Source organism: Myodes glareolus, chromosome 13 (assembly GCF_982192425.1).
Source record: "Myodes glareolus chromosome 13, mMyoGla1.1, whole genome shotgun sequence".
Taxonomy (NCBI): domain Eukaryota; kingdom Metazoa; phylum Chordata; class Mammalia; order Rodentia; family Cricetidae; genus Myodes; species Myodes glareolus.
This window is the reverse complement of record NC_142038.1, coordinates 34,054,789-34,077,664: the sequence shown is the minus strand read 5'-3', so window position 1 is coordinate 34,077,664 and position 22,876 is coordinate 34,054,789. Positions and strand designations below refer to the sequence as shown.

Genomic DNA, 22,876 nt, shown 5'->3' with positions numbered 1-22,876 from the left:
TCCCTTTTATGATTGCAGAGATCCTCTAGGTAACTATCAATAAATTATGCTAAGAACCAGATGTGACAGTAGAACTCTGTCACTAATTAATGTTAGACTCTGTCCCTTTTTAAAAACCTTAAGCTCTTTCACTTGACTCTGTGCATGTGATAGGTAGAATAATGCCACACCCCAATGTCCACACCTTAGTCCCTAGAGAATGTGAATATATGTCTTACGTAGTAATTGAGACTTTGTACTAAGATGAAACCAAAGGGTCTGAAGAGAAGGCTCTGTGGTTAAGAGCATATGCTTCTCTAGCAGAGGACCCAAGGTCAGTTCCCAGAACTCATACCAAGCAGCTTTCAACTGCCTGTAACTCCAGCAGCAGGGGATCTGATACCCTCTTTTGTTCTACAAGCAACTGCTTTCATGTGCACCTCTCTCCACACAGACACACATGCATACACATAACTAAAAAGAAAAATAAGTCTTATTTACAGAAAGATGAATCAAAGATTTTGAGAACAAAGGATCATTCTAGTGAGCTCAGCATAATGACAATCATTCCCATAAATAAAGGGAGCCAGAAGGGGTAGGGGCTGTGATGATGGGTGCAGAATTTGGAGTGGTGTGGTATTGACTTTCAACACAGACGCAAGGGATGCTGGAAGCCTCTAGAAGCTGGAAACTACAAGCAAATAAATTCCTACTTACAGCCCCCAAGAAGGAACATAACTCCGCAAATGTCAGAATTTTAGATGAATGAGAACCATTTGGGTATTTTTAACCTCCAAACCTATGAAATACTAAATTTGCATTCTTTGAAGTGACTACTAGGTTTGAGGTAATTTACAGCTGTAGAAAAGTAATATAGTGCTATGCTATATTTGGGGTTGGAAATATGTGACTTGTCTCTGAGTCTTTTCAGTGAACTAAGCTACAAAAACACTTGGAAGATCATGACGGTATTCACATTAACGAGTCAAATTTTGTTCGTCTATCTTAATTTGTATGTAAAAGGTAACTTAGACAAATCTATGCACCAAATCTGGCTTTATATATTCAAACTAGAATTGAGACTTCTGCCTACCACCAGTGCGATTTGCTACATGAAACATCCTGGGGAGGGAAAGATTTAAAATCCTGCCTCACCAAGGAAGAAATACTGACTGATGCAATAGTTTGAAAGTGAATTTCTCTGTGCTCGTTAGTTTTTGTCAGCTTGACATAAGCCAGAGTCATCTGCGATGGTCTTGCTTTAGTTTGCACATGACTTTGCAAGTTTCAGAAAGTTATGCGTGATTCTCCAACTGTTCTATTGCGTAGTCTCTACTAGCATTTTCCATGATTCACAGTCTAAACACTGTGAACATGCAAATTGAAGGAGGTATTATTCTACCCCTGATATGAATTCCACAGTTATGAACTTATTAAAGTAATAAGTGAATAAGATAAAATTCCAGAAAGAGATTTCAAGAGAATATTCCTAAAAATACTTGGTGAAATCAGGGGATATAAACAATCTTAAAGATGATTTTTAAGAGAATGCAAATGAACAACTGAATGAAAAAGGAAGTCAATACAAATTCCTTCAAACAGGAATTCAACAAAAAGAAAGCTTAACTGAAATAATATCAAATTGAAGTTTAGAAATGAAAAGTTTAGTTAATCAAAGAAAAAACTCAGTAGAAGATTCACCAATAGAATGGATCAAGTGGAAATCAGAAAGTCATGAGTGGGAGACAACATAGATGAATTAGACTGTTCAGTTCTGACAAAGATTAAAATGAAAAGAAAGTATGAGCATATATGATCTATGAAATAGCATTAAAAGATCAAATCTATAAATTATGCGGATAGAAGGGGGAGATAAATTTAAGGCTAAACATATAAACAACACTCAATAAAATCATAACAGAAGAATCCTCAAATCTAGCAAGACTACAGTCCAGACTCATGAGGCATTTAGAACACCAAGCAGACAAGACTAGAAAGAAACCTCCCTAGATTGTATTGTAACACTAAAAGCATTTAAAACGAAATATAGAGGAAAAAACAAATTGATAGCTACAAGAGAGAAGCAGTAAGTCACAGAGAGATGGACCCTTCACAACCTCAGCACACTTCTCAACAGAAACCCTGACAAATGTGGTTCCATGAAATTAAAAAGTTTTGACGTATAAAAGAAACAACTAGAATAGAGACAATCTATAGAATTGGAGAAAACTCTTTGCTGCTCTAACTCTGATAGAATATTAATATCTAGTATATATAATGAATGGAGAAAACCCAAAACATCAAGAAATCAGGCAACCTAATCAATAAATGGGCTAATAAAATGAGCAGACATTTCTCAACAGATAAAGTCCAAATGTCAATAAGCATGAAAAAAGTTCAATCTCACTAGCCAGTAGAGAAATAAAAGTAATACAAAACTGAGATTGCATTTAATTCTAGTCAGAACCCCAGTCATTACAAAAACAGATAACAATCAGGTGGGGTGGCATACACCTTTAATCCCAGCACTCAGGAGGGAAGCAGAGGCGTTTGAGGTCAGATTGATCTACAGAGCTAGTTCCAGGACAGCCAGGACTACACAGAGAAACCCTGTCTTGAAAAACAAAAAACAAAACAAACAAACAAACAAAAAATTAAGAAACAAAAAGAAAAGAAATAGAAAAAGACACAGAACTTAGTCAAGAAACAAGTTGATTTTTCTTTTGGTTTTCTTTTTTAAAGATTTATTTTACATTTCATTTCCTATAATGTTAACGTGTGTGTCTCTGTGTGTGTTTGTCTGTGTGTGGTATGAATGCAGGTGCTTGAGGAGTTCAGAAGAGGGTGTTGGGTCCCCTGAAGCTAGAGTCATTGGTGTCTGTGAAATTCCTGGTGTGGGTGCTGGGCTCCAAACTCAGGTCTTGTGCAAGAGCAGCATATGCCCTTAACTGCTGAGTCATCTCTTTGGTCCCAGTTAATATTTCTTGATCAGCTAGACCATAACCTAGAACAGAAGGCCATAGGCAACATAGGAAAATAAGATATTGGACTGAACTGACTTCCATTATTGTAAATATACATTGATAACCATACCCTAATACATATAAAAGTAGCAGTTCTAGAAAGCAGCAAGTGTTGGCAGTGGGTAGAAATGTCTGCTAGATCAGGTGACTCAAGCTGGCAGAATACAAACCTTAAGTCTCAGTCCAAAGGGTTAGGCCCGTAACTGGTAGGGTTTCAGGAAGACGCTGAGGTAGATTGCCTGGTGACAGGATGCAGCTGCATTGGAGCACAAAGCCTTGGCAGGGTGTGAGCAGTTTTGTCAATTATCAGAACACAAGCCAGAGTCCAGAGGGACGGGTGGCAATTACAGAGAAGCAAGGCTGAATTCAAAAGTTCACAGGGCGGTGTCAGAGCAGGCAAAGGGAAGCCAATGCTCGCTCCTCTCCCTTTGTCCCTCCCCAACCTTATGGCGTGCCCATGGGAGGCAGGGCCCTCACTGCTGAGCAAAGAGAAATGGGGGGAAACAATCATCCAGAGGAAATCAGAAATGTAAATAAATGTATATCATTTAGGAAATGATATACAGGTGGTGGGGGTCAGACAATATCCCATAAATGTTCACATACATGCATGAAAATCCAGACTAATAGGGCCTGGAGCAAGTTCAAATGATGTTTTACCGTGGCCTCCTAGAGTTTAAGACCACATATCCAGTTCTAAGTCTTAGAATTTTACAGTAAGTAATACCTTAAAACTTGCTATTTCCAACCTCCAATTACTGTTCATGTTGGGTTGGAAAATAGAGATTCCTGGGGGTGGAGAGGCTTTGTGGCATCTAATAACAGCTGTCTATTTAGTGTTTATCGTATGCTGGGCAATGTGGTAAGTATATTACAGATTTCTCACTACATTTAATCTTTCTGGTGCCAGGATGCTGCAGGTATTACTGGCCCACTTTGCAGATCAACTAAGGTCAAAACTACCCAAGTAGTTTGTGCCAAGAAGGAATATAGAACGAATCTCAAAACAGGTAAAAGTCCAGAGTTGCAGAAAGAAAGCCAACGGAAGTAAGAGTTCTAAGTATCTTCTTGCACCAATTCTAGCTTTTGTTGGACTTGTATTTGTTCAGTCAAATAAGAAAACAACGCCCCAAGAGAAGTAGATGAGAGGATAATGAAATAAGTAATAAAGAGAATAAAGAAATGCTGGGAGTTTAGCAGTGTAAGTTGGTGCATAGGGATGATGTGAACGCCGGGAATATCCAAGTACGACAGAGATTAAAGAAACAGAATTAGACAAAGAGGCTGACTTCCTTGTTTACTGTTCAAAGGGCACACGAAGTTCACCCTGCCTTTGGCACCACTGTAATCCTACCAAGCAGAATTGGTTTAACAACGGCGTGTGATGATTCGTTTCGAAGTGTGAAGCAGCCTTATCCAGTGATGTATGTTCAGGTCGAAACTGGAGCTAGGGAAGAAAATTTCCCTGCAAACTCATACCTGCTTGTGGGCTGGTTGGGAGTTTAGGAAAGGCTACAATTTCCTTTAGGAAGGGAAGCTGAAGAAGTCCAGTGTTCCCCACACAGCGGGTGTCAGGCAGACGGGTGAGTGGCAGAGCTCAAAGTCCGCAGAGTTCAGCTCAGAGACAGCAGGTGCAGCACTGCCTGATTCTTCCTCATGGGGACTGAACAGCCACCTTGTCTTGTTCAGATTTGGCTTGTGAGCTGTCGTGGGCTCCTGAGATGAATGTAGGGAATACGATTCCAGAATCATAGAAGTCAAGCAGGGAGGAACAGAGCAGAGATAAATTATTAAGAGACCATCTAGAGAAGCCAGGATTTGTGTGTTACCCAGAATTCAAGCTATCCTGCAAACCATTAAGAAAATAAAAAAGACAGCTTTAGCTAACTCTTCCATTTTCTACAAAGCACCATTCTCTGAATAGGCAATCTTGTTTAGAAGCTGCCAAAATTTAGGACTCTTAATGGAAAAAAAAAATAGATTGCCTAGCAGGAGACTTAGCCACTCTTTTTGGCAAGACTTTTTTTTTTTTAAAGACATTTGTGGTGGTTATAGATTTTCTTTACTGAAGTTCTTTCTCTTAAGTATGTACTCGTTTTCTCCATAAGCCATTTACATGGTTGTCCAAAGTTAGTGCTCCTATTTACAATGTGTCTGCCCTCTGACTTGTCTCTTATTTAAAGATGAACTACTTCCTACATGAAATGTATTATTTTGAGGAGTGCTCGGGACAGAATTTTGTCTTTCCAAAGTTTATGTGCTTACACTTTAAATCCTAACACCATGATGATATTTGAAGTTGGAGCCTTTGGGAGGTAACCAAGTTTAGTCAAAGTCAGGGTATAGAGACTTCAAGAGAGATCACTGTCTGTCCCTGTCCACACACAGAGGTGAGGGCATTTGAGGACACAAGAAAGCATGAATCCCGAAGTCTAGACAAAAAGCTCTCTTTACAACTTCGCCTCCCTGACAGTTTGATGTTGGAGTTCCTGGCTCAAAAAAATGTGAGAAAGTAAATTCACAATTTTAAAACATCCAACTTGTTATATTTTGTTGTGACAGCCTGCCTTAGTCCATTTCCCATTGAATAACCGAGCACACAGTCTGAGTAATTTGTAGAAAGATCTATTTGATGTCTTAGCCAGGGTTACTATTGCCGCGATTAAATACCATGACCAAAGACAAGTAGGTGAGGAAAGGTTTATTTCATTTACAGTTCCATATAACAGTTCATCAGCAAGGAGTCGGATGGAAACTAAAGCAGGGCAGGAGCCCAGAGGCAGGCGCTAATGGAGAGGCCATGGTGAGGAGCAGCTTATGGGCTTGCTTCCCATGACCTTGCTCAGCCTGCTTTCTTACAGAACCCAGGACCACCAGCCCAGGGATGGCACTACCCATAGTGGGCTGGGCCCTCCCCCACTGATCACTAATTGAGAAAACACCTTAGAGACAGATCTTATGAAGGCATTTCTCAACCGAAGCTCCCTCCTCTCTGATGACTCCAGCTTGTGTTAAGTTGACATAAAACTAGCCAGTACGTTTGGGTTCATAGTACTGGAGGCTGGGAAGTCCAAGATCAGGAGGCCGAGTGGCAGAGGGTGAAAGGGCCAAGGTGCCCGTAAAAGAATGGACTTGCTTTCTAACAACCTGCTTTCAAAGTAAGTCATGCAGTTCTGTGAAAGGATTCACCCAATGTACAAAAGGCATTGATCTACTCTAGGGAGCTCTGCTCACATAACTCAAATGCCCACCCAGCAGGTTCCACATCCAATGCTTCTGCAGGAAGGAATTTCTCTGACCTTTTGGGGTTCCCATCCAAACCTTGGTTCAGCTTGAATTAAGAGAAGCCCCCAAACTGGAATTTTATTAAACCTATCTGAAGATTACTGTTCTAAGGTATAATAAAATCTCATGCAAATTTTGTGATTGTCGTAGATACATTTTTCCACCTACAGAATATTTTTTAAGATCCTCCTCAGGATGGTAGAAACCAGCATGCTGACTCTTTCTAGCAACAGCCATGAAATAGCTGGTGTTTTCTGAGCCCTGAGGACACCTGAATTAATACTCACTCCAGACAGGCACTAAGGAATAGACCAAAAACTCCAGCTTGGCTAACCACTAAGTTTATTGGCCTTACTTATATAACGTGTCTGAGGGATTGCTTACAGGCATGTGAATAACTGCTCCGCAAACAGCTGCACCACCAAAAAGTCTCACCCCAGCATAGACGACACTTTCTCCCCCCTCTCTCCTCCATTTAACTTTCCACACTTTATATATTTTGACACCTACTGAGAACAGGAGGGCATGTGTACGCCCAGGCTGGGCAGAAGTACCATAGAAAGGAATGACTGGGATCGTGGGTGGATTCTAATGACCTTCCCGACTCCTTTCTTCTATAAGGAAACATTAGTGCCGATCTTTTATAAAAACTGATTCTGTGAGAATTCCACACGTGTGCTCTGATCATTTTCCTCCCTGGGTACCTCTTTTATCCCCCCCCTCCATTCCCTCTGAACCACTTTTTCTCAAAAAGTCCCTTTTATACTTTCATTCTTTCCCCTCTTGATCCCCTGAATTTAACTAGGGCTTTTTGCAATGAGTAAGGGAGGGAACTTATTGGAAGGTGAGCAACTATTATTGGCTCTACCACTGAAGGGAAAGTAAAAACTGCCTCCCTTTCCCTCAGGAGCCAGTCACTCCTCTGCAAGGGATGGGGCCTGATGAGTCCCTCCCCCATCTGTGATGGAATGTTTACAGGCTTGATCATGGGCAGATCCTGCACAGCAACCTAGCTGCTTGGAGTTTCTGAGGGCAATGGCCATGCAATGTCCAGACCACAGTGTTTCCCAGCATCCTCCAGCTCTTACATTATTTGTGTTCCTTCTGTGATGTTTCCTAAGCCTCAGGCATGGTGTGTATGTGTATGTGTGTGTGTGTGTGTATGTGTGTATGTGTGATGCAAATGTTCCATTTAGGGCCCAACCATTAACAATCACTTCTCAGCACTTTCACCAGCTAGGAATCTGCATGAACCTCTACTTACTGAAAAAGACACTTCTCTCACCAAGACTTAAAATAACATTAACCTTAACCTATGGGTATAAACATAAATATTAAAAAGGCGTTTGACACCATTTCAACTTAGCAAAATGACAATGGCAGGTAGGTTCCCTCCTCGAGCCTGTGATGTCAACAACCAGTGGGCTTTTGATGAGGTACCCAGCATGAATTGCCTCCTGGGAAGAAGGCTTTGAGTCTAGTAAGAAAGTCAGTACTTACCCCCTTTACAGTTATGCCACTATTGCATTTGTGGGCACGTCTTGTCAGGAAGGTCCCGCTTCTCATGTGCAGGGACCCCCACTGGGTATGACTAGTGAGGGTTATCTCTTCAAGCGGCCTGCATAGCACCTCCTGGCTCTCTGAAATGTAACAAGAAGGAAACTTCCATTTCCATTCTAGTTTGATTTCTCTACGTCCTGCAACCAAAACGTCTGCTATCCTCGGCAATGAGATCTTACCTTAGTCCTGGTGGGCGATCCACAGCAAGGGAAACAGGTTTGCTGTTTTGGGGGTCTCTGGGGCCTCCCTAATCAACACTCACAGTGCGCTATCAGAGGGACATTCTCCCTGAACTTTCCCATAGCCTGAGGTAACTGTTGTATGTGACTGACATTCTCACAGAACTCTTCCCTTTGCCCGCCTTGATTGCAGGATTCTCTGCAGATAAAGTTACGAAAATGTGTCTTTCTACTTCCAGGCTTTGTTGTTACAGTGTCTCATTTTGTTTCAGTTTTCTTTTTGTTTGACTATTTGATTTTTCTTAATTACATTTCAGCCGCAGGTATTTGACTTTAAGGATGATACTGAAAAAAGGTGCAGATGAGTTTTATTTGGGAATGCCTTAGGCTTTATCCTGGTCAACCACCAGATCACTGTAGCAGCCTTCCGATTACAGGTAAAGATGTGGAAGAAAAAAACCGAATGTGTCACCTGGTTTTGCTTTGGCAGGTTTAATAAGCATCTTAATCTCATAATTTCCTGCTAATAACTAACCAGGATCCCTTTCTCTCCTGCTTGGAACCTCATTTCTTGGAGAGGAGGGAAAATGGCCAACTTTGCTTTCCACAGTCTTCCTCTCTCTCTCTTTCTCTTTCTCTCTCTCTCTCTCTCTCTCTCTCTCTCTCTCTCTCTCACACACACACACACACACACACAGCAAAAAATTGGTAGGAAATAAAGCTCTTCACAAAAGAGGAATTTAACAAATGAAAGTTTTCAGTGTGTTATAAAAAACTATAACTACCTGAGCACATAACTGGACAGTGCAGGAGTAACAAAGAATCTCAACCGAGTATATGTGCCTGGAGAATGGCAGTGTCAGCTTGAGCGACACAAGCCAACTGCGCTGGTTTGCAATATAGCAGACTGGAAAGCAAACACTGTCTGCTTTGTTGAGACATTATGTTCTGAAGAGCGTTGTTGCGATGTCTTTGGTTTGGCTTTTCCCCTGCTAATATAAACCATGTTTATACTGACTTTGCTTTCTTCTTACAAGTTATTGGAAGAGGCTGAAAATTTAATTCCTACCTAGATTTCTTGCTAGTTTCAATTCATGAGTTTCCAGTCAAATGTCAATGAAAAATATTTACTTAAGTGTTAGAAATCTAAACATTCTCACCCACATCTAATTAAAATATATATAATCCACATATTTACATTTGTGGCTTAAAAGGGTTGGCATTATTTATCGAAACTTGGCCTGGCCTGGTGAATCACTCCGGCCTGTGATTCCAGCTACATAGGATGTTGAGGCAGGAGGATTACAAATTCAAAGTCTGCCTTGGCTACAGAGTGAGTTCAACGCAAGCCTGAACAATTTACTGAGACTGTCTCAAATAATAAGAGAGCTTCAGATGTCTCAGTGATAGAGGATTTGCTGAACCTCAAATACAACGCTTATTTGAGTAGATAACATATACGGGATGATTGGGAGTGAAGGACAATGCATTTTCTAGACATCTCTCTTCCATTTATTGAGATAGGTTTTACTCCATCTCTTTTCTAGTACTGGGCCCTTGGAAGATCAGTTTTTTTTAGGCGATGGGATATGTTGTTCGAGGAGATAATTACCCCCAACACACCAGTCCCCTGTATTATGGACCAAACTTAAGAACTCCTGAATGCTAGGTTATTTTCTTTTACTAAATCTCAAGCCAGTTCCAGCTCCCTTAGCGCCAACGTGCCATCTGCCTGTCTCAGCCTCCCCAGTAGCTGGGATTCCAGGCCTATGGGGCTGCGTCTGGCTGTATCATATTACGCAATGATGCTGTGTTACTCACGAAGCAGTACTTAATGAACAATATAATCCTTTGCCCTTTCGAAGTGGCCTGGGAACTGGATTCCAGTTTGAGCTTTACAACTTAACGATTTGAGTCACGTTTAGAGTCCAAAGTCCTAGAGCTTCATTTGAAAAAAAAAAAAAGGCAATAATATCTATGACACAATTTTCGCTCAGGGGATGGTGACCTGAGCTCCCAAATGGGGACCACAAACCATTTTTCTAAGCATCCCGAATTCGTGGTAGAGTACTTGGGGGCAGGAAGAAGAGACCATCAGCCAGGTCTTGATTTGCTGGCATTGTTCAAGAAGGCCCTGCCACCCTGGCTGAGTAACGATGCCCTGAACGCTCTGTCCCTTGATTCTCAGCAGCATTTCTAGAGCTCGCCCAGTTCTTCGCAGACCTCGCTTTCCCTGCCTCCCACGGCTTCAGAGAGAAGCCACCAGGGACCTACAACCGCTCCCCTCTCGCGCGCTGCTCCTGCGAAGGCGGGGCGGGGCGGGACTTCAGACTTTCTAGGTCGTGTCAGCCAATGAGCGCGTGGCCTCCTTTCCGGCCAGCGAGCCGACCAATCCGAGCCGGCCTGTGTCATCTTCGGCTCCACTCGGCTCTTTTCGCTGCTGCGGGCTGCTTGGGGGCCTCCGCCGCTGGAGAGACGAGACGCTTTCCTTTTTTTTTTTCTTCTTCTCTTTTCTTTCTTTTTTTTTTCCTCCCCTTTTCCCATGTGTTCACTTCCGGGTCCGGTGCCGCTCCGGATGCTCGAGGCCGAAGGATGTTTGACCTCCGGATAAGCGAGGCGCCGCCGTGCATTCATTCCCGGTTGCATTGGTGGCCCCAGCCGCGGCCCGGACGGCGACTCGGCGCTCAGCGGCGGCAGTAGGTGGCGCCGGCGGCGGCGCGCCGAGCCAGGAGACGCGGGCCCGTCCTTCTCAAGCTCGCGCCTTCCTCTCCCCGGCCTCGTTCATCTCCTGCGGCCGCCGGCGGCGGGGATGTGCCGGCGCTGACGGGCGGACGCGCGCGCCGGGCCGAACCCGCTGCCCGCGGCTGCGCCTCTGAGGTAAATTCCGGTCGGCGGAGGCCCGCGGGCAGGCGGGCGAGCCAGGGGCGCGGGCTACGGGGCGAGGCCGGGCCGGGCGGCGCGGGGGCTGCGGGCCGGGCCGGGGAGGGGCCCGGCGGTCGCGCGGCTGCCCGAGCTCCTGGGCGGCGGGGAGGAGGAGGCGGCGGCGGCGCGGAGCAACTTCCCTGAGCCGAGGCGGCGGCGAGGGACCGGGTGTGCCGAGCCTTCCGCCGACTCGGAACTCGGCCGAGCCGTTCGGGGAAGGCGGCGACGTGCCTGCCGCGGGCTCTGGGGTCGGGTTGGTGTGTTTACCCGCCCGCGGGGGAGGAGGCACCGCGGTTCACGGGTGCGGGGTGTTGATGGAGATCCTGTGTACTGCTGGGGTCGGGGGTGTTCGGGCTGTGCCGTCTACGATCACTCCTGTTCGCCCACCCCGTGTTTCAGGACGAAAAGTTAAAAAAGGGTGAGGGAGAAGTCTGAGTGGCAGCAGGCTACTGTTGCTCCAGGCTGGGCATGAGTTGTATGTAGCTCTGTTGGGATGAGTATCCGGGCTTAGATCAGTGCCCCGGTGGAGCAGTCTGTTCAACGGGTACTTAGTGTTAGAAGATGAAATACCTTTGAAAAATAAACTTAAACGAAGACAAACTGTTTTTATTCTTGCAATTGCTTCTTGTGATTATACTTGGCGTTTGACCACAGGTAGAGATATCGAACAATGAAAGTGGAAATAAATCAAATTTAAATGTGTGCTTCTTTGAGGAATCTTGGCTTTCCCTGTAAACCCAAGGTGGGAGAAAAATAGACACAAAGTTGTTTAAGAATAATTAAATTTAGACGTGAGACTGGTTTAAGAAAATATATTATGACAAAAATCAAATGCCTTGCTTGCTATACATTCTTAATTGCTTATTTTTGAGATGTGCTTACAGCGTTTTATAGTGGTTACTTAACTTTGCTTTCACTGTATTCTGCCCTAGGGTAAACTTTATATTTTGTATATTAGCTTTCCTAGCTGCACAAAGATTAATTTATTTAGAGGCACTGGAAGAAGAGTATTATCATATTCAGTGTGCCTTTCACCTCCATTCTTAATAGAATGTATAGATTTGCTTTAAGTGAGCTTGCATTTCTGGATATGCATCATGTAGAAGTAATCCATATAGGACTTGGGGACAGAAAGATTTTATTTTGTTTTTTTTCTTTCTCATTTTGGACTTTTGAGGCAGGGTCTGACTACATAGCATGGGTTGGACTTGAATTCATTATCCTCCTGAGTCCTCTTGAGTGTTAGTATAACTAAATAGTTTTCCACCTTGCTTTTAATGTTGATATAGAAGAGACTTTTTTTGATGTTGTGGGGTATCTTGAGGAATGGTTATTGATGATTTATGTATTCCATGGCCCCTCTTTTCTCAGCTTAAAATTAATGAATTGTGTAATTATTGACATTTTTAGTATTAGATTTGCAAATGTTAATGTATACCGCAATTCTGCTAATGACGAAAGTCATTTGTTGCTCTTTTTAAAATCAAGTACTGGGAATAGAGTCAAGGGATAATCTAATGAACCCTTACCACTTGAAGTTATTAGAAAAATGGGTAGAAATATGAAGATGACCGAGACTCTAGCTACCTTCAAGGGAGAAGCAGGCATGCTCCCAAATAATTGCAACCCAAGCTTCCTGTAGGTTTTATTAGAGGTGGACGGAAGCATGGGGTGTGTGTGCAGGACACTAATTTGAAGGGAGTTAGGAATGAGCGTGGGGCTGTGACACTCTGTTTGGGCCTTAAATATTTTCATGGGCACAGGGGGCTGGGGGCTGGCTGAGCGCTGTCATGTGGCTGGGTGTTAGGGTACCTGTTGAGCTGGATGGGAAGCTGCTGTGAAGAGGAAGCTGGGAAAGTGGGTGGAGAACAGGCCATGGAGGTTCAGAAGGCCTTGTGTTTAACAGTGAGTCAGCTGGAGGTGTGAAGGTTCAAATGTGTCTCTTCTGTGGTGACAAGAGAACACAGAAGAACGCTGTGTTTAAGGAAACAAATTATAACCTAATGGTTAGCTGGCTGTCATCTATGCTACGGGGGGGGGGGGGCAGATGTATACAGTGGACATCAGTTTATACATGGCTTTATAATTTTTCTTTACTTACATTTGATTATGGGTGTGTCTGGTAATCTGGTAATTGGTTTTACATGAAATAAATAAGGACTGTAAAAATGACTCAGGGAGAAATGGGAAGCCCTCCAATTATTTCTGTGTTCCCTCCGATCTGTCCTGTAATCTTTTCCCTGCTGGGAACAGAACAGATCATTTCTATGGTATAGTTTTTGGTTTAGTTTTTTTTTTTTAACTTCGCAGAATAGAACAAATATTGTTTTAATTATAAAGGGCACCCCCAAACAAAATATACAATTAAATAAAAGGAGTGGTGAAATATTAAACAACACAGCAAAGTGCAGGCCATTGCATAATCTGTTACTGTGAATACATTTGAAGGGAAGATTTGCTAGAGAAAAAGGGTCATGAAGAAAAAAATCTATGCATGAAGAAAATTAACTGTGATAGTAAGATGATAAAATGAGAATAACCACAGTTCCAGGTAATCATGTGAGGTTTTTGTCATCTTTTTATTTTTATTTTATTGGTTTTTTTGCCTGTATGTATGTCTGCATGAGTGTGCTAGATCCTGGAGTTGCAGACAGTTGTGAGCTGCCATGTCCGTTCTGGGAATTGAACCTGATTCCCCTGGAAGAGCAGTCAATGTTCTTTATCACTGAGCCATCTCTCCAGCCCACTTTTAGTCATCTTAAGTATCAATAAACTCTAAAGTAATTTAACCTTCAAATCACTATCAAAGTAGTGCTTAGAAAGATATCACCCTCACACCACCAGTTTCTGAGTGCTTCTAGAAAAGTTACAGTGAAGGTTTTTTCCCTCAAATTTCTCTCTTAATATTAGAAAGACTTACATTGTGACTGAATTTATATTATCTTGAAACCTCCCCCTAAAAAACAAAACGAGCTACAATTTACTTTTAAGTCTACCTTTTGTAAGACCACTTTGAACTTTTCTGGGGGATTTAGTTAAATGATGGGACTCCCATTATGAGACCAGGGAAGTCTAAGTGATTTTAAGTAAGCTGTTGAAAATATGTCTTGGGAATAACAATGTATATTTGTGTCCTTTTTTTCTTGACTCCATAGTCACCAATATTGTTTTTCCCTTCAACTTTCATATTCTTTTTCTTTATTCAAGCAGTTGGCATTTAGTGACATTATTTGATACCGTTAGTATGTTCTAGTTTTGGCTCTTTAAGAAGAAAGTTAGCTCGCTCTTTGGAAGTGGCAGTTTGGGGATATATGTCTTTTCCCAGTTGCATGGAATCTGTAGGCTCAGAAAAACAGTTTCAGTGATAAGCATTCCTGTTGTGTGGATCCACAAGACAGAATCATACTTGGGGTCTCATTTTTCGAATCAAGTATGCATAATTTGTTAATGGGGAAGGACTCTGGAGAGCCTGGAACTTCTTAGAAAATATATAATAAAACCTGGGGTTATAGCTCAGTAGTGGAGTGCTTGCCTAGCAAATACTGAAGGAGAGAGGTGTATGTGGGATTATTTTAGATACCCACTGTTAGGCATGTTTTCCTAACTCACCCCAAAGTTGGGGTTGAGAAACTGTGTTTGAAGTTCCCGTCTGTTATGTTCCTAGACCCTGAGTGGTTGTATCTTCTCATCCATCCCAATCTCTCACCTTAGCATTCCTAACAATGAGTATTAGTGTGTTGTGGGGAGGAAGAAATACATTTTGGCCAACCTAGTTTGAATTAAGTTTAATAAATTTGTGGCTAAATCATATTGGCTTTTATTTTTGTAGCTTTCAGTGGTTTAAGACGGAAATATCACATCAGTTATATCAGGTTTTTTTCTTTAACTACTAATGCTTTTTTCCTCTAGTATAGTCACGTCAGACTTGAAGTTGTGCTCAGGTTTCTATTTGCGTTTAGCCAGTTCTGAATTGCCTAGAAGAATCTTTAGTTTTAGTTGACTTTGTGTATGTGTGTGTGTGTGTGTGTGTGTGTGTGTGTGTGTGTGTGTGATGGTGTGCGTGTTGGGGAAAGAGGAGTGGAGACGAGATTGAGGGTTAGGGTTGACTCTGCCTTTATGCTCTTCATTGAGATAGAGCACATTGTTGTGAAAGTGCCAAGGTATGATGCCATATAGGGCTTTATTTCAGAAATTGCTGATAGGTATCAATTGTTAGAGGGCTGATTGGTGTATAGAATAACCAAAGACTCTTGGGGAGGCTCATTATAGGAAGATTGCCTCTTAAGTGACCTCTGCTTGAACCCACTCCTGAGCTTAAATGATACCTCTTTTCCCTGAAGAATAGAGCAAAGCCTGCATGCTGTGGCGGTAAGCAACTCCAGTTTCCCCTCGACTTTCACTCCTACCGTTGTCCTCCCAAGAACCATTTGTTTCTTTATGTTTGTTTATGCTCCACTATCGGTGGCAGTTACATTTGATTTTGTAATCACATATTGCAGTAAAACCTTGTTCAGCAAATTCTCAGGTCAGAAACTTGTGTGTATGAGAACCATTTGACTGCGTTGGAAAAAACAGTGTAGTAAAATCAATTACAGTTGAAATATGGGGAGAGGATGAAATGATTTTAATCCAGGACAATTTGTAAAGATCCCATAGTAAGACTGCTTAAGTGTTGTGAGCTGCAGTGCAAGATTGCACTGTAAATAGACCTTGTTTTGTTTTAGCTGCAGTAAATTATTTAGTGCCCCGAGCTTTTTGTTCTGCAGATTTTTAAAAAAAATCTTTTTAAAGCTAATTGACATCTGTTGATAAATAAGCCAAAGAGAAACCTACTAAAAATCTAATTACACCGACTTTGAGACTTCCTTAGTATCTAATGACTAGGTTTTTTGTTTGTTTGTTTGTTTCTGCTTTTTTTGTTTGTTTTTTGAGATGATTTCGCTCTGTAGTGCAGGTTAGCCTGGAATTCACTATGTAGCTCAGGTTGATCTTGAACTTCAAATCGTCCTGTCTGTCACCTTCCCAAGATTATAGGCTTGAGCCACTTTGCCTGACTGCATCTTCTTCTAAGACATAAAGGAAATTCTGGTTTTCCTGACTCTACCAGAAGGTCATTTCTCAGAATACATTGTTTAAATATCTAGTCATGTGATTGCATAAAGTAGTGCAAACTACACTTGGTCAGATTTCGTATGCTATTTTTCAGGTTTTATGCAGTATCAGCATTGGAGTAGAGCCTTACCATTTCAGTAGCTCTTCAAGTTAAGTAGGCACTGCTAGGGTGAATTGGTAGGCGAGGTTGTTCTTAGAAAGTAGAAATAACACTCCCTTGATGTCTATCAGGAGCACTTGAATGTGGTGCAAAGCATGCTGGTTTGATGGCTGAAGATTGCTATGCTGACCTGCCTAACTTAGCTCAAGTCGAAAAGGAGAATTTGCAGTTAAAAAATAACAAGGTCCAGGTTGAGAAATATACAGAGATGTGCTGCGTATGTGGGATCCACTGCTTCAGAATGTACAGCAATGTGCAACATTGAATTGGGAAGGCTCAAGGCTGAGTCTTGAGTAGTTTGCCTTTCTGTGACTTTGCCAGCTCTTATCTGTGCTCTCAATACATCCTTAGACTGCTATCAGATCATATTATAGACTTGCATTGGCAGAGGAGGGAGTGGAGCTTGCTTGCCTGCCCTCTTTCATCCTTCCCAAATGAGAAAAACCTTAGCACTGGCCTACCAGTATATTTTTCCTTAATATTTTATTGATCAGAATTAATGGTGCACCTGTTTTATCCAGTTAGGACAATGAAATAGAGTTATGTTTGGTGTTTATTAGTCAGGATATACCCCTTGTTCTGCAGTTACACAGGGGAGAGAAAATATTTTGAAAATAGCGTGAGAAGGAAGAATGGGGAAATGAATATTAGAGATACAGTCAATAGTGACCATTCCTACTTGTTTTGAGACTGAAATAAAATATTGCATGTCAGTGCACTTTGAACTCCACAGTGTAGTGCAGATGCGATGGATGAAAATGGCCATGTTGCTGTCTTAAATGTGCTCTGGGCTGAATATTCTTCAGTACTAAAAATATTGCTAGTTTTAAACTGGCTAACTTGACACTCTAAAAGAGGTTATCCAAGTAGTAAGATTTTATGCGTTACATGGTACTACTGTTGAAGCTACTCTGATTTCAAATAAAAAAATCATGAATATATTAATTTAATTATTTACCAAATTACTGCCCTCTGGTCCTTGTTCAAAATACTGCCTACACCTTTGATCTCACTAGACTACTTTGTTCCTCACCCCAAGTGGAGAGTAAGTACTCTGTGGAAACAAAACAAAACAAGAAAGTCAGACAAACTTGAAATTGTGGGTCTCAATGACAAGAAGAAAGGGTGGTTTCCTACCAAATTTGAGAACAGGAGAAACAGTGGGGGGGTTGAAGGGGAGGCGTGGGAGAATCACAGTTTTAAAATTGAGTGAGTCATGGGAAGGTTGAGTGAAATATTGATGTCATGCGCTTGATTAGTAGAACTCTCATCTCCAAATTACTAGTGTCATCCCCTTCTGACCGACAGGTGGGAGGCCGTCAGAGGAGTCCTGTCTACAGCAGTGCAGACTCAGTCTGTGACTGCTGGTGAGTCAGCTGGACCTTTCTAGGACAGGTACTGTGTTCTCAGTCTTTGGAGGCAGGCAGCCGAGGGCTTTTTTTTCTAAATAACAGATTTTTGAAAAATTTCCCTTCAAATAAGCAGCAGTAATGATCACTGAGGTGTATACTTGTGCGTCATGCACTCACTGAATAGTCTTAAACTTGACTTGTTTCGGTGAAAATGGAAAGCAGAATGAAGATATAACTAACCGCTTACATATTTCCATTTTGAAGAAAGTTATATTAGACTTTTCCTTTCTTCATTGTATGTAAAAGAAAGGCATAGATAGATATGTATGTGTGTATGTAAATATATTCACTGTTTATTTCCCCAAAGAATATGTTAATGGAAGTTATTTATAAAGTGATATTTAGAATTATTTTTACTTTTCTCCTTTTAGTATATTTCTGTATTTGAATTTTCAGTTGTGTCTGTGCATTTCTTTATCTAATGTACATATGTGTGTATGTATGTGTGTGTGTATATGTGTGTATATACATGTACATGCATACATATATCTTTTTTGAGTAAAGAGAATAGATTTCTAGTAAGGAATGTTTTCTGCCAGATTAGGATTTTTACACATAATTTTATTACCATCATGTAATACCATGAAACAAATGTTCCTTGAATGTATTGATACATATTTTTTTGATTCTTAAAATTGGATACATCTTAAAGTTTTGAGTTGTGTGTGAGTGTGTGCGCAAGTGTATGTGTATGTGTATGTGTATGTATGTATTCATGTGTGCACAAGTGCATTTGCTTGTGAGTGTGTTTGTAGAGGCTAGAGTTTAATTTCAGGTATCCACCTTTCTCTTCACCATTTTTTATTTTTGGTTTCTTGAGATGGGTTTCTCTGTGTAACAGTCTTGACTGTCCTGCAGCTCACTTTGTAGATCAGGCTAGACCAGGCTGGCCTCTGATTCGTTGAGATCTGCCTGCCTCTGCCTCCCAAGTGCTGGGATTAAAGGCGTGCACCACGACCACTTGGCCTTTTTTTTTTTTGAGAAACTACTTTATTTAAATATTTTTAAAACGTGAGTTGGCATTTTGTCTTTGTGAGGGTGTCAGATCTGCTGAACTGGAGTTACAGACAGTTGTGAGTTGCCCTGTGGGTGCTGGGAATTGAACCTGGGTCCTCTGAAAGGGCAGTCAGTGCTCTTAAATGCTGAGCCATCTCTCCAGCCCCATATGTTTTTGAGGTAGTGTGTGTTACTAGATCTGGAGCTTGCTGTTTCAGTTAGGATCCCCTGGGATCTACCTGTCTATGTTATATCCCCTCCACCACCCTATGCTGGGATCACAGGCTTGCGCTGCTGCCATGACCAGCATTTTACATAGGGCCGGGTACCTGAACTCGGCTCCTCATGCTATTGCAGCCATCTCAATAGACCTCTGAAGTTTTAAGTTGAGATTGGCCATGTGACACCTTTTCGTATAAATGTACTTTCTAGAAGTAATAGGTTTCATACACAGTATTTTGAAATGATTGTGTTGTATATTTTTTAAGATTTGATTTGCAAAAGTACTAGACAATGTGTTAGAATGTGGTATATTTAGAGCTAAAATTATGTTCAGAATTTCCTTTGTGAAAAGGGAAGTGAAAATGCTTTTTTCCCCTTATACCCAGTCTGTGTCATGTTTATTTTCTATTTCTTTGAAATACCTCTACCGGTGAATATTGCACATTCATATGGTAGGCAAATATGTTCGGTAAAGTAGTGGAGAAGAGAGAACCTTCATCCTGTCCCATTCATCTTATGTATGGCTTATGCTGTGCACATATGACTGTGAGTCCTTATAATGAAATTGTAATCAGGGATTGCCTGGCACCAATTTGCAGGTGTAACTACAGGCATTAGTTGTTGGATAGGTGGCATTTGTTGGTGCAAAGGTTTATAAAGCATTTTTATGTATTCACTCCTGGGATCTGAAAGTAATAATACCACCTGCAATACTTCCTAAATCTAATTCTTCAAGACATGAACTCTTGTGATACCAATTTTCATCCAAGCAAATGGTAGATTGTTTTCTGAGTTCATTTCTAGTATGTGAATGTCAAGGTATATTGTGACTAAAATATCTTTTATATAGTTGAGATTCTATAAATGCTTATTGCTGATAAGGTATTAAAATGTCACCAGTTTAAAAAGTCATTCTTTCATATATTTTCTGATCTGTTGAAAGTTAGTTGATTAAATGGAGTATGTGTTGTATGCTTTGCTAATTATCTTAAATACTGTCCTTTTGAAAGTTTTTTGTTTTGTTTTTATTTGTTTTTTTTTTTTTGAAGAGCAGACAAATAATTTATGAGTATTTAGGATGAGAAAATCAGTTATTGGGCAATAGTGATGTACACGTTTAATCTCAACACTTGGGAGAGACAGGTAGATCTCTGTGAGTTTGAAGCCTTCCTGGTCTACAAAGAGGTTTCCAGGACAGCCAGGACTGTTACACAGAGAAACCCTGTCTCAAAATAACCCAAAAAGCAAAACAACCCCCCCCCCCCGCAAAGTCAAATAAGTAAAAATGATCTTATTCTATATATTTTTTCCCCCTGTCGTAAGAGAAGAAAAGTGTATTTATAAGACTGTGTTTATAGACCTGAGAGTGTTAACACTTTGTTAGTAGATGAGTGGAGAGAAAGGGCCCTGGAGAACATTTTTCTACCAGTGGCGCTCAGCCCAAATCCCTGTTAACATTTTCTTAGGATGTTACCCAACTAATTTATACTTGAATGTGGTGATTGAGCCAGAACGTTGGCATGTTTTAGATTTCTTTAGGCTTTTCTAGTTGGCTGCAAGATTGAAAAGAACTGATTTCCTCCTTTCCTTATAGGCACCTTTACCACTAAAAATTAGTGCTTTCTTGCTGTCATTTTAATTGGGGGTGAGGTATGGAAATGATAAAAGAAATGCGTGGGAAGGGCGTGGTGTTCATGAAACTATAGTCCTAGTGTGCACGAAGCCAATTCAGGTGGATTGCCATGCCAGCCTGGTCTAAAGAATGAGATCAAAATAAACAAACACACACATAGACCCAGCTATTATCAGAGGATCAGATTCAAAAAAGTAACTTCTCATAGCGTCGGACCCAGCTTCCTTGGTGAGACATATTCATTTCACATTAGTACTTTTTGACAAGCATAGCATCAAAGCTAGAACGTTTAGATATCCTGTAAAGCTTTTTAAAAGGAAATTTATCAAGAAGAAATTAGAGCAACAACTAGGGAGTACTCTTGGAAATATTAAGAATTAAGTAATAAAAACACATCTCTAAAATTATCTTTAAAGAATGCTTGCTGATTAAAAGTTAACTCATTTTATGTTACATTGATCATATTTACAAAATCATTGGGTTGCTTTTTTCTTTTCTTTTTTTTTTTTTTTTTTTAAGGTTTTGAGACAGAGTCCTGGTTTATAACCCAGAACACAAACCCTTGAATTTCCTTTCTTAGCTGCTAAGTGCCAAGAAGACAGGAGTCTCCATGGGGACAGAAGAGACTTAAGTGGTCATGTAGTAAACTCTACTTCCTCCTTCTCTTTTGTATCAGGGCTAACAAGTACCTCTGGAGTTTTCCTCAGCAGAAATATTTTTATCTCAGTCATAGTATATTCATACTATATTGTCTGTGTTGACTATAGTTAGGATATGTATACACATTAATACACTATGATAATAATAGCTGTGTATAGGATCATTTTGTCATTGGTGACTACTTGAGGTCCTTTTTTGTTTCATTTGATGCTAACTTTGGCTCAGGAGTAACCTTATTCATTTTCAGTACTTTTGGTCTGACAGAATGGGAGCAATCCTTCTAGTTATTTATTTATTTACTTATTTTTAATTTTTTTTTTTGTGTGTGTGAGGGGGACAGCAGGGCTTCTTTGTGTAGCCCTGGCTGTCTTGGAACTCACTATGTAGACCAGACTGGCCTCAAACTCAGAGGTCAACCTACCTCTGCCTCCTGAGTGCTTGGGTTGAAGGTGTACACCGTCACTGCCTGGCAAGCTATTTTTATTATGAATTCAGTTCAGTTCCAACACATACACACATGCACACATACATGTACTCTGCATGGCGGCAAGTTTTTGCCATTATTCCATGCATTGTAAGGATTAGATTTCTAAAAACTACCCTGATATTTAAGAATTTGTGGTGGAGAGCTTTAATATTCTATACATAGGATTTGGAGAACATGTTATGTGAACGTTATGAATGACTTTTGGAGATTATTTTTAATTTAGTAAAATACCACAGTACCATAGTAAAATCAACATGTAATAAGGAGTAATGAGCACTGCTTCACAGGATTGCTGTTTGTTATTAATCTTACTATACATAAGGTTCTAAAATACATTTTTTTTAAATTTTTGGCATGAATTGACTTGTTTTAAAAATGCGAAATCTGTTCTGAGATGTTATCATTAGTATTCTTAACATTTTTAAGCTATGTATATGGTGTGTGTGTGTGTGTGTGTGTGTGTGTGTGTGTGTGTGCATGTGTGTGTGCATGTGTTATGATATGTGTTTGGAAGCCAGAGGACAACTCTAGAGTTAGTTATATCCTTCTAGCTTTTGTGTGGGTCTGGAGATGGAGTTCAGGTTGCCATTTCTTCATGACAGGGTCCATTATATGATGAGCAGTCTTGCTGGTCCTTTAGATTTTTTTTTTTTTTTCAGTATTGGTGAGTCAATCCAGGGTCTTGTGCATGATAGGCAAGCAATCTACCAGTTGACCTATATTCCTAGTCCCTTACTTCCTTATTTTATGTATTTGTAGGTTTCATTATAGATTTGGCAAATGTGTGATTTTCTTTTCTTATTCAGTGCGTTGTCCAGTCCTTACTGGGGTTTGTGCAGACATTATACCACCTGTCGAAAGTCCTGAGACTTTCTGAAAACTAAAAAAGGGGGCTGCAGAAACTTTGAAAGAAGCTGTGTGGACGTGGATGAGTTTGTATCTACTTCTTAACAGAAACTATTTAATAGGAATGTGTGTATATTACTTCCCTGGATAGTTTCAGTAGGTGCTAGTTAATATTTTTTGCTTTTTTTCTTGTAAGTTTATGATCATCAAAAGGATTTTATTTTAATTTGCATTAGTTCCTTTAACAGTTATTGAAAGTCCCTCCCCTCACTGCATGTCTGCTTTTTTCCTGCTTTCTTTAGTCCTTTCCTTACTGAGTAGCTAACCCTGGACTTTGGGCCTGATGGAGGTCCCAGATGCATAGTGTAGTTAGAATGCTCAGTATGGAACCATTGAAGAA

At 40.8% G+C, this 22,876-nt stretch overlaps 2 protein-coding genes across 10 annotated transcripts in view; one reads left to right on the top strand and one right to left on the bottom strand.

The window, feature by feature from the left end:
• Nucleotides 1–4,273: 4,273 nt before the first annotated feature.
• LOC125390551 (uncharacterized) lies at nt 4,274–10,672 on the bottom strand. The gene is made up of 3 exons (XM_085676543.2): nt 8,027–10,672; nt 7,788–7,927; nt 4,274–4,718 (listed from the first exon to the last, which is right to left on the bottom strand). Exon 1 carries the CDS (start codon nt 10,670–10,672, stop codon nt 10,223–10,225), a length of 450 nt encoding a protein of 149 aa, XP_085532669.2. The 3' UTR covers nt 4,274–4,718; nt 7,788–7,927; nt 8,027–10,222.
• Nucleotides 10,673–10,763: 91 nt separating this feature from the next.
• Nucleotides 10,764–22,876, top strand: part of Csnk1g3 (casein kinase 1 gamma 3) — a 91,034-nt gene continuing 78,921 nt past the window's right edge. For 8 of the 9 annotated variants that reach the window (XM_085699858.2, XM_085699856.2, XM_085699854.2 and 5 more), the window contains exon 1: nt 10,764–10,903. The gene's annotated coding sequence lies outside the window, so the exon portion shown is untranslated. Of the gene's footprint in view, nt 10,904–17,528; nt 17,616–22,876 lie in introns of those variants that run through there. The other variant, XM_048419107.3, reaches the window with a different exon arrangement.

Coding starts and splice junctions, on each gene's coding strand:
- LOC125390551 (XM_085676543.2), bottom strand. CDS start 10,672: ATGCAACCGGGAATGAATGCACGGCGGCGCCTCGCTTATCCGGAGGTC.